The following is a 12339-nucleotide window of genomic DNA, read 5'->3' as shown; positions in this document are numbered from 1 at the left end:
AAATTTTACAGTAATGATTTATTGCTTATCGCTCTACAAATTGTCTTGATTTTGTTCTTATTAAAATGTGAACATGACAGCCCACAGGTAAAAATATTTAAAAATTTTGCCATAATGATTTGTTCCCTACAAACTACTTTTAGAAAAATGGTAAAAAAAAATCATGAAGTAAATATGATGCAATGGTCGAAACCAGTTTGTTGATGCTATGAATCTGGTGTGATTTGGACATTTTTTTTTTAAAAACTGTTAACCCTTATCTTAAATTCAAAATGACCAAATTGTGTAAAAAATATTCTGGGACCTTGGTAGTGAGTTACTTCAAACAGCAATATATAATCAACAACTGAGTCAACTTTAATTGTCCATATCCCTACAAGGAAAACAATAATCAATAAATAGAAACTGTTTCCTGGAAAAATAATCATCAAGATAAGAGTTTCATAAAAGTCAACAAAATCGAACTTCTTTAACATCTCGTTATAGGATGTATTTCCATTCTGTGTCATTTTCTCACCACATTAGCCATTGCTTTTATTTTCTCTCACCCCATATAGAATTTACATATTGTATTAGGTCACTAGCACACTGTATCTTATAATATCAGGGGCACAATATTAAAAACTGTATTGAAAGTGGCTACTATGGCACCTGATTTTAATGACACATTTTTAATCAGGTGAAGGATTCAAGCTCCTGAAAGCTTCTTGTTTGTATGCTATTAGTTTATTTTTTCTTACTTTTGCCCTTAAAATTCAGGATGTTAATGTTGACGTTATTTACTCAGTTTGATTTTCCCCCCTGAATGTTTATGTGGTAGCTTTTGTCGAGCCTGCGACTTTAGTTGCAGAAAGCTTGACATAGGGATAGTGATCCGGCGGTGGCGGTGTTAGCTAACTTCTTAAAAGCTTTATATTTTAGAAGGTAGAAGACCTGGATGCTTCATACTTTGTAAATGGGGGCCTCATGTTACGAGGTTTCCGTCAGTCACATGTACAATGTCCTTTACCTCATTTTCATGGTTCAGTGACTACTTGAAAAAAAAGATAAAATTTTTTGTAATGTTAAGTTCTCTCTTATTATAAGTAGTAGGATAACTATATTTGGTATGTGCATACCTTGCAAGGTCCTCATGCCCGTCAGACAGTTTTCACTTGACCTCGACCTCATTTCATGGATCAGTGAACAAGGTTAAGTTTTGGTGGTCAAGTCCATATCTCAGATACTATAAGCAATAGGTCTAGCATATTCGGTGTATGGAAGGACTGTAAGGTGTACATGTCCAACTGGCAGGTGTCATCTGACCTTGTCCTCATTTTCATGGTTCAGTGGTTATAGTTAAGTTTTTTATGTTTTGGTCTGTTTTGCTTATACTGAATGCAATTGGTCTACTATATTTGGTGTATGGAATGATTGTAAGGTGTACATTCTAGCTGGTAGGTTTCATTTGACCTTGACCTCATTTTCATGGTTCAGTGGTCAAAGTTAAGTTTTTGAGTTTTGGTCTATTTTTCTAATACAATAAGCAATAGGCCAACTATATTTGGTGTATGTAAATATTTTATGATCTATATGTCAGTTGTGCAGATTTTATTTGACCTTGACCTCATTCTCAAAGTTCATTGCTCAGTGTTTAGTTTTTGTGTTTTGGTCTGTTTTTCTTAAACAATAAGCTATAGGTCAACTATATTTGTTGTATGGCAGAATTGTTAGCTGTACCTTGACATCATTTTCATGGTTCATTGATCAATGTTTGGTTTTCTTGGTTAATGTTAAGTTTATGTGACAGTTGTAATAAAGCTTTACATTTAGGACTATCAACATAAAATCAATGATTAGTAAAGAAGGCGAGACGTTTCATTGTGTGTACTCTTGTTTAATCTGTGGATTATCTCCTCCTGAATGTTTATGTTGAAATTATTTAATCTGTGATTATCTCCCCCTGACTGTTTATGTTGAAGTTATTTTATCTGTGATTATCTCCCCCTGACTGTTTATGTTGAAGTTATTTAATCCGTGATTATCTCCCCTGAATGTTCATGTTGAAATTATTAAATCTGTTTGATTATCTCCCCCTGAATGTTTATGTTGAAGTGTTTTATATGTTTTATTATCTCCCCCTGAATTATTATGTTGAAATATTTTATTTGTATGATTATCTCCACCTGAATGTAAATGTTAATTATGAAGTGCGTTCATTCATGTGAGTCTATCTCAATCCCCATATTGAAGGTTTATATTAATGTTAGTGTACTAACATCAGTTTGGTTAAATTTCTCCATTTTTCTTTTGTTTTAGTGACTTGATCTTGGTTATACCCCCCACAACAATCCCCCTGAATGTTTTTATTAAAGACAATGTGTGTATGCTTCTCTACAACTCTACACAAGAGACAAATATCACAAAACTAATATTACAAATATTAACAGCTGTAGGTCATCATACGGGTCTTCAACTAGTGTTATATTTCTCATTTGCCGCAATAGTAATATATCAACTGTACGTCCGAGCTGGTATAACTGTTCATTGCTGGCTGCATCACTGAAGTTTGAAAGGGGGTCTTTCATTTCTGTATTACTAAGTTTTACACTTTACTTTACTGAGTTGTTAGCCATTTTTATTAACCAACTAAGTACATTATTGCCAAAAATGACTGTTTATTAAAAATTACATATTTTCTGTAATGGCCCTGTTTTTTTCTGTAATGGCCCTGTTTTTCTGTAATGGCCCTGATTTTCTGTAATGGCCCTGTTTTTCTGTAATGGCCCTGTTTTTCTATAATGGCCCTGTTTTTCTGTAATGGCCCTGTATTAATGCCCAGTGTGTCTGTATTAAGCCCAGTTAGGATTTTTAATAAAGTTAATAAAATTAAGTTGTAAAGAGTATAATACCTTTTTGTATTTTGTTTAATTTAGTAACCAGCACCCAACATTAAAGAACCATATAAAGGGATCACTGTTCATCCTGTTTTTCAACACATAACTTCTTTCAACTTAATATCTTGGATATTTGGTATATTTAAAGCTTTATCATGGTGAAGTTCAAATTATTTTTTTCAAACTAAACTGAGCGTTGCCTCGGGCCATTACAGACTTCCTCGACCATTATTACAGACCTTGGACATATAACAGGGCCATTATAAAAACACCCATTCATTAATACGATAGTATGAGCCTGTTGCCCTTCATCTTCTATCCTGCAAAACCCACACCAAGACTTTCAACATTCTCGTCATGTAACACCAGACGACTGATAAGGGGTCAGTGTCAGTGACCACTATTGAGGCAACTGTATTGAAAACCCAAATCATGGCTTGATATGACCAATACTTTTAGATAAAAAAAAATGCATATGATACAATCCTTTAAATAGACCGGCAACAATAGACCCCAATTGAAGAAAATAGCCCGGCCATGGCATTGTGCAATTTTTTTTTTTAATAATTATGATCCGCTCTGATATTTTATTAATAAATTATATATTGATATATCACTATAATGTACATTTTTAAGTGGAATTGATGACTTAGGCTATAAGTGTGACCTATATTGGAGACATACTAGGTGCATACTAAGAAGCCTAACCACAAGTCAGTCTCCCCGGAAGCCTAACTTCTTGTTTACTACGTCTGGGTAAGAGATAACAAATAAGTAGAGAAAATATTTAATATATGTCATCATCTTGTCACAGTTTTTATAGTTTTTACGACGATAATTATATTTTATAAAAAAAAGATTTTTCCACCATTTTAATTTTTATATTTTCTTTGGTAAATTGTTGATTATCTTTGTTTAAGAATATTTTACTTCAACGCTCGTTTTAAACCATGTCTAGTATCACTGGCCCAATAAAGCAATCCATTTGATTAATGTAGTGGTATCATGCAATTAGAAATTTCCAAAATATTTCCACAGTTCGGACAGAACCAAATAGATGTACAAGTTAAAATCTATAATAAACCAGAGTAGACTTTTATCTATTTTGATATGTAAGAATATTTTAAAATAGGCCGGGGAAAATAGATTCATAAATTAAATGTGGATTATAATCTGAGGTAGCAATGGTATCACCTCATATGTCCAAAATATATTTCAAATAGGTGTCACAATACTTAACTAGACAGAACAAAATGAGCAATGGAAACATCTTCTTTGGACTTGTGGACCCGGTTCGTTGACTTTTTCACGTACTCTCGATAGTGTACCCGCTCTACTATTTATAGTATAAATCGCAATACTGACACCCGATACAGTTCGGGCGGGATTTTCCCCTGATCTCAGAGTTCTCATGGCGTGACCATTCCCCTTCTCAAGATCATTGGATATCATTTTCCCCACTAATTCTAAAGCTCTTCGGTTGGGCATTCCCTACGCTTAGAGCTTTTGAGATAAGTTCCTCCCTTAACTCTTGCGATACCTAAGGCGGAACTCTTTTCCAGCTCCAAAAACTCTTTAGATCTATAGCAAAATTTGCATCTAATCCGAAAGCTAATGTGCTTTGTATATAGGACTTTTTGTGTTACTTTGATACATATGATGTGGCTCTGTATTTATAGATCCTGCCAGTATGTTTTTGTTCTATAATAACCTGTGTATTCTTGTCTTTTATGTTTGCTATTGATGCTGTGTCTATATGCCTTTTCGTATTTCTTTGATACCCTTTTCAATAGAATTTCACTATAATTATGCATAAAGATAAGCGACAAAAAGGAAAAGGGAAACTTCTAATTTAGATTCTGCAGAGGATATACATAGAATAACTATACTGTACTAATTCGTACTCTGAACGTCAAAGTTATCTAATTTCTACCTGTGTGACGTTTACATGCTTATCAACTGATGGTGGGAAACTGTACAGTTTAACGTAAGTTGTAAATATATATATCCTTTCTTAGACTATACTTTAAAATTGATGTATCCCTTTGGGAGTGCTCTTGAGAGAGGAGGAAATTACCAGTAACTGTAACAGTAACATATATACGTCAAACGCTCGTTTCTACGCCAGAGTTAATGGTAACCTTACCACGTGCCTGTCAGGGTAGTAAGGAATGGGCCCAGTACTTCAAATCTTTCTTTATGAGTTGATTTAACAAAGATAGATACAATCGTACAATAAAGAAGCAAGTGAATGCATGAAGGTTCTATAAAAATTAACGGTACCAATTTTTTTGCACCAGATACGCATTTCGACAATACATGTCTCTTCAGTGATGCTCATGGCCAAAATATTTGAAATCTAAAGCTTATATAAAAGATGAAGAGCTATAATCCAAAAGGTCCAAAAATTATAGCCAAATCCGTGAAAGAAATCAGAGCTTTGCATGAGGGAGATAAATTCCATAATTTATAATAATTTCTATCATTTCGTAACAGCTAATTTTAATAACACACAAAATCCGTATTTTCATGCCAGTACCGAAGTACTGGCTACTGGGCTGGTGATACCCTTGTTAAATTCGATATATATGCATTTGTATGCTTCTTTAATTGTCACATATTTGCTTGTTTTTATAGTTATTAATATTATAACACAATGTTTACAGCTGTACCCCTATTTTTTGACATTTTTACCAAAAATTTCTGCTTTTTTTTTTAGACACCGTTATCAATATTATGGAATTCGATGCGACTGTCATACAAGTGAGAGGTTAAGCTATCTTTAAAAACAGGTTAAATCCACCATTTTCTAAATGTACCAAGTCAAAAATATGACAGTTGTTATCCATTCGTTTGATGCGTTTTTAAGCTTTTGATTTTGACATTTTGATAAGTGACTTTCCTTTATGAATTAAGTTCAGTATTTTTTGTGATTTTACTCGGTTCATATTATGATCAACAAGTCTAACATTATTAACATTTTGAGATACATAAGTTTGAACAAGTATCAAACTAAATTATAAAAGGAGATGTTTGTATATGTCATTAGCAAATAATGCTTTATTGATAGCAATGAAAAAATATACATAAAAATAAGCATTCATATAAATTAGGAAAATCTTGTTCATTCTGCAAAGTAACAAACTGAAGAAAAATTAAAATAACATGTTATTAATCTCCGAAGCACTTTTCTGGATTTACCTTTATCATTATAAATGAGGAACACTCTAAGCTGAATATTTTAGAGCTAAGGATGAATAAGAACCTACATAGTTGATAAAATACGAATATAGTTTAGTTGAATTAGATTATAATCATGTAATTGTGATGATGATTGATTTAAAGTTATACAATTGGTCAGACAAGTTTTTATACCTTTTGGTATACTTCTAGACTATTCACATGGATATTACGAATGGAAACTCTTTCGTCCAAACCGAGTAGTTGCTTTACAATTTCTCATGTCATTAAATAGTCTAATAACCTCCTCTTTAAATTTGTGATCCAGAAACCAGTAGATTATAGGATTTATCATACTGTTGATAAAGTATGTCCTCATAAGAAGATTAAAAAGGATAATTTCCGAGATGCTCATTTCATCCCAAAATTCATCATTCAAACCGTTCACAATTTGTATACACAAATAAGGGAGGAAACTTATAATGAATATTATTGTTATAACGAACAGCATGCCTGTTATTCTTAGAGTTCTCTTTTCTTTCTTTGTCACGTGATGTCTGTGGGATGATTTGTGGGACCGTGAAGACCCATGATCCATTATAGAAGAATCATGTTCAGTACTTGAAGGTTCAGACATCAATCGCATTACTCTCCGGTTCTTCCTTTCTTTCTTTGGATCAGACGTTGTCGATCTGTATGGTAAAGGTGAATCTTTTGGTGCCGTGACCAAGGAATTCGAATCAAATATTTGAACATTACCACCCTCTTTATTTTTTCCATAATGAACAAGCATAGGAGATCCGCGTTTAGCTTCATCTGTAATGACGTTCAGTTGTATGATCGATGTGTTTGGCGTGCTTTGACTGGAACCGGATCTCTTTGACTCATGTGAGGACTCATTAAATTTCCTACGTTTCCAAATTGTAACCCCGACTTTGCTATAAAATCCGACTAGTATAAAAACTGATACGATAAAAATCAAGAAAGTGAAAGAATCGTAGATTAATGGGAAGTAAGATTCGATATAGTCATCTGAGACGTAGCATTCCCTTCCTGTTATATTTGGATTCCTAGCGGTTGGGACTTCAGCGGTACCATAAATTAGAAGCATTGGAATGGCAGAGATTATTGCTATAAGAACAGTCACCCAACTCATTATCTTTGATCCTATACCAGAAAGCTGCTTTTTAAACGGTCTACAAATTTTCCTGTACCGATCAATTGCGATGAGATCCAGTATAAATATAGATGCCAAAATCGTAAATGTAAGAGCAAAACTTAGAACTTTGCAAAGGGTGTCCCATACAAACAGATAAGGATAAAGCATGTCTAAGATATGGTATGGCATCCCTAAAATACACGTGATCAAATCAAACGCAGCAAGACTCAGAATGAATATTCTTGATGTTGACCTTTTGAACCTGAACTTGTAGATATACAAGACAATAGTATTGCCAACAACACCCGTTATCATTAGAAGGATGAGATAAACGGTTATCGGCGTCAGCGCTTCAGCTTCGAATGTGTTTTCTATCTTTAGCAGACGATTAATGTTCTCCTCGTCAAGGTTTAATGCCAGAATCATATTAGTAGAATTCTCCTGCCTGGCAGTAGTATTATCGGACTTTATTGTAGAACCTATATTATCCGTCGTACTTTTCTGCATTGTTGTTTTTCCGAAAACGTCATCAAGACTAGTTAAAACAGACTTAGTTGTTGTGAAAATGATCTTGTTAGTTGTCATGGTTGAAGTCTGATCTTATATTCTATACAATGTTCATGAACCTATAACTTTGGTTCTATCTACTTTTAATCATTTTCAATGTTAATTTTCTTCCAATGTCAACGTACTTACACTGCTAGTGTTCTTTTACAGTTATTGTTCTTCCAAAGTTAATGTTCTTCCAAAGTAAATGTTCTTCCAAAGTTTATGTTCTTCCAAAGTTAATGTTCTTTCAATATAAATGTACTTCCAATATTAATGTTCTTCCAATATTAATGAACTTTCAATATATACTTTCAAAATGTATTTTAAAGAACTTGTGAATTTCTCTTCCTCCATCCGATGGAAGTGAATCTTATAATAGTATTGTTTTATTATATTGTTGAATACTTCCAAAAATCATTCATATAATTTGTTTATGCGAAAAAAAGATGCGAGTTTAAAATCTTTCCAATGAAACCTTTTCTTTCGCAAATATAGTTACAAATTTGAAACTTTATAGGAACATTATTTCCAAACGATTTCGAAATTACATACACTGTTGCTGACAAGAAAAATATATTGTATCGGTTAAATCATAATGCACTTTCAAATAATCATATCGGAGATTTATTGTTCTAATTAAACAACGTTTCCAATGTTTGCAATCAAAATCTTGTATATTTTTCTCGAAATAGATATCTAAATATCTACTTCAAAATGAAACGTCCTTTTCCTCTCATTAAATAAAAACTGTTAACATGGTTAATGCTTATCTGTTGTTTTTAGATTTACGTGTTGGCATAATTTATAAAACAGAGTTTATTTGAGGAAACCACCGATGTCATCATTGTCGGTTGTTTCCTATCAAGGAGAGGCGCAATGCCAAGAAACATTATTTATTTGGTTTTGTTTTAAATACGCTATAAACATGAACATGTATCAATAAAGGTGAGATAAAGTAAACATCAATGAGAAAGAAAACTTTTACTTTGTTGAGACAGCAAGCCAATGACAAAAGTATCTTTTACTCTGTTGAGGCAGCAACCCAATGACAAAGGTATCTTTTACTTTGTTGAGACAGCAACCCAATGACAAAGGTATCTTTTACTTTGTTGAGACAGCATGCCAATGATAAAGGTATCTTTTACTTTGTTGAGAAAATTAAGCAATCAATGACAAAGATACCTTTTTAATTTGTTTAGAAAGCAATCCAACGACAAAGGTATCTTTTACTTTGATGAGAATGTAACTAATAAAAATAAAATCACAAAAATACTGAACTCAGAGGAAAATCAATTAGGAAAGTCCATAATCACATGGCAAAATCAAATAACAAAACACATCAAAAACGAATGGACAAGAACTGTCATATTCCTGACTTGGTACAGGCATTTTCAAATGTAGAAAATGGTGGATTAAACCTGGTTCTATAGCGCTAACCCTCTCACTTTAATAACAGTCTCATCAAATTCCGTTATATTTACATGATGCGTTAAATAAACAGTGACAATTAATAAAATAGTCAAAATATGGGTACATCAGTCATCATCGTATAACAATTTTAAAAGGGGACAACATTCCGACCATAGAAAAGACAATAGCAGAAGGTCACCGACAGGTCTTCAATGTAGCGAGAATTCCCGCACCTGGAGGCGTCCTTCAGCTGGCCCCTAAACAAATATATATTAGTACAGTGATAATGAACGCCATACTAAACTCCAAATTGTACACAAGAAACTAAAATTATAAAAAATACAAGACTAACAAAGGCCAGAGGCTCCTGACTTGGGACAGGCGCAAAAATGCGGCGGGGTTAAACATGTTTATGAGATCTCAACCCCCCTATACCTCTAGCCAATGTAGAAAAGTAAATGCATAACAATACGCACATTAAAATTCAGTTCAGGAGAAGTCCGAGTCTGATGTCAGAAGATGTAACCAAAGAAAATAAACAAACTGAACTACAAAGTTATCTTTTACTCTGTTAAGGCAGGAACCCACCTACAAAGTTATATTTTACTTTGTTGAGACAGCAATCCAACTACAAAAAGTTATTTTTTACTTTTTGAGACAGCAACTCAACGACAAAGGGATCATCTACTTTGTTTAGAATGCCCCCCTCCCAACGAAAAAGGTATCTGTTATATTGTTTTTCTCTTGTCGTATATGTAATTTATGACCTTAAAAATAGACATATTGCCCTTTTTCGTTTCTTAAAGTTTTCTGTTATTAAGAGAAATTTTTATAAATATGTTTGCGTCATTTTTGCACCTAGGGCGGTTTAGAAATTGAAACTTAACTATTATTGCTGAATATAAAAAAATTAGAAGATGTGTTATAATTATCAATGAGACAAATTTCCATAGGAGACCTGATGACACAGAAGTTAACAACTATACGTCACCGTACTGCCTCAATAATGAGAAAATCTCCATGGGAGACCCGATGACACAGAAGTTAACAACTATACGTCACCGTGCGGCCTTCAATAATGTGTAAATCTCCATAGGAGACCTGAAGACACAGAAGTTAACAACTATACGTCACCGTACTGCCTTCAATAATGAGTAAATCCAATATGATGGAATGAGGAGCTCTATTTAAAAAGATATGAAGAGGTAATAAGGTTGCTAGTGAATCAAATATCCATCAGAGACACAAAAAAAGAAGATGTGATTTGATTTTAAACATACTTTATTCATTAAGATATGAAAAGGATTGAGCAACAGGCACTGCCTATAAAAACACTCCATATTACATGTTCAAGGTATAATTCAATTATTGCAAACTGTACATGGATTTAAAATAATTTAATAAAGTGGAAAATACACGCTACTTTATATGAGCATACACGAGTAAATATATGTTTACAATGTTACTTACTAAATGTAAAGTACAAAACAATATATATAGGCAATTACTCATCGTGATCAGTTATTCAAGTACCTTGAAACATGCAAATATCCTTTCTGATGAGTCTTTTTTAGACGAAACGCGCGTTTAAATTTAGTCCTGATATCCATGATGAGTTATTTACTACCACTGGGTCGATGCCACTGCTGGTGGAGATTTATTTCCCTTTTGCACTTTTGTGCTGACATGAATTATCATTGATATGGTTATATTTATAAATTTACTGTTTACAAAATTTTGATTTTTTTTAAAATACTAAGGCTTTTCTACATCAGGCATAGATAGCCTTAGATGTATTTGGCAAAACTTTAAGGAACTTTGGTCCTCAATGCTCTTCAACTTCGTACTTTATTTGGTATTTTAAACTTTTTGGTATTCGATCGTCACTGATGATAGATATAGGAAGATGTGGTGTGAGTGCCAATGAGACAACTCTCCATCCAAATAACAATTTAAAAATTAAACCATTATAGGTTAAAGTACGGCCTTCAACACGGAGCCTTGGCTCACACCGAACAACAAGCTATAAAGGGCCCCAAAATTACTAGTGTAAAACCATTCAAACGGGAAAACTAACGGTCTAATCTATATAAACAAAACGAGAAACGAGAAACACGTATAAATTACATAAACAAACGACAACTACTGTACATCAGATTCCTGACTTAGGACAGGTGCAAACATTTGCAGCGGGATTAAACGTTTTAATGGACCCGATGAGTCTTTTTTAGAAAAAACACGCGTCTGGCGTATATACTAAATTTAGTCCTGGTATCTATGATGAGTTAATTATAAGTAATAAGAAATATAGGCATATGGCTCGGTAGAGACCGACGCTTGCTTGGTGGAATAAATGAATTAATGTTGAAGTAAAGGAGAAACAAATAAATAAAAATAGCACAAAATGAAACAAAAAAAAAGAAACTTTCAAACAAGACGTTGAGTGTCACTGATATGTTTCTGAACAGATTTAAAAAAAAAAAGGAATATTCATATAAAAAAAAATGTGTTTTCAAAAGGTAATAATTCAATATTTATGTCAACAATACCGGCAATGGAGTAAATGGAATCAAGTAGGATCTGTCTTACAACATTGTACTTAGGACAAATAAAAAAGAAATGTTGGTTATCTTCAACAGTTTTGCATTAAAAGTGTTCTCGCATAAGAGCTGTGTAAACAAAATAAATGAGATTTTAAATTGCTAGCCTTATTTCTGAGTTTACAATTACTAATCCGATGTTGCGAAGCAAGCTAAAAAGGGCATCGACATTAAAAATGTGAAACAATTCAAACGAGAAATCTAATGACCTGAGTAATGTACAAAACTATAAACGAAAAAAACAAACGACAACCACTGATTAATTCAACTTTAGATATTCTTAAAACAACTGCCGAATAGTGTGACCTATTCTGATGACGTCTCTACTGTTCTTTATCCTCACTCGCAGTAGTAAGCTGCTGATCGATTTCTGGTCTACGTCCGTACGCCCGTTTGTCCTTCCCCAACAACTTGTTGATTTAGCTTTAGTTATTGTTTAAACAACTGCCGAATAGTGTGACCTATTCTGATGATGTCTCTACTGTTCTTTATCCTCCCCCTCTCAGTAGTAAGCTGCTGATCGATTTCTGGTCTACGTCCGTACGCCCGTGTGTCCTTCCCCAAT

At 33.3% G+C, this 12339-nt stretch overlaps 1 protein-coding gene across 1 annotated transcript; it reads right to left on the bottom strand.

Annotated features, from left to right (window-relative positions):
- Positions 1-6285: 6285 nt before the first annotated feature.
- LOC134690264 (cholecystokinin receptor type A-like) lies at positions 6286-7800 on the bottom strand. The gene has a single exon (XM_063550240.1). The coding sequence runs from the start codon at positions 7798-7800 to the stop codon at positions 6286-6288; it is 1515 nt and encodes a 504-aa protein (XP_063406310.1).
- Between the last annotated feature and the right edge of the window lie 4539 nt (positions 7801-12339).

This window comes from Mytilus trossulus, chromosome 11 (genome assembly GCF_036588685.1).
Source record: "Mytilus trossulus isolate FHL-02 chromosome 11, PNRI_Mtr1.1.1.hap1, whole genome shotgun sequence".
NCBI lineage: Eukaryota > Metazoa > Mollusca > Bivalvia > Mytilida > Mytilidae > Mytilus > Mytilus trossulus.
Note: the sequence above shows the minus strand (reverse complement) of the source record. Positions and strands in the feature narration are given on the sequence as shown.

What these genes read in the sequence shown, in the direction of transcription:
- LOC134690264 (XM_063550240.1), bottom strand. Translation starts at nt 7,800, where the DNA reads ATGACAACTAACAAGATCATTTTCACAACAACTAAGTCTGTTTTAACT.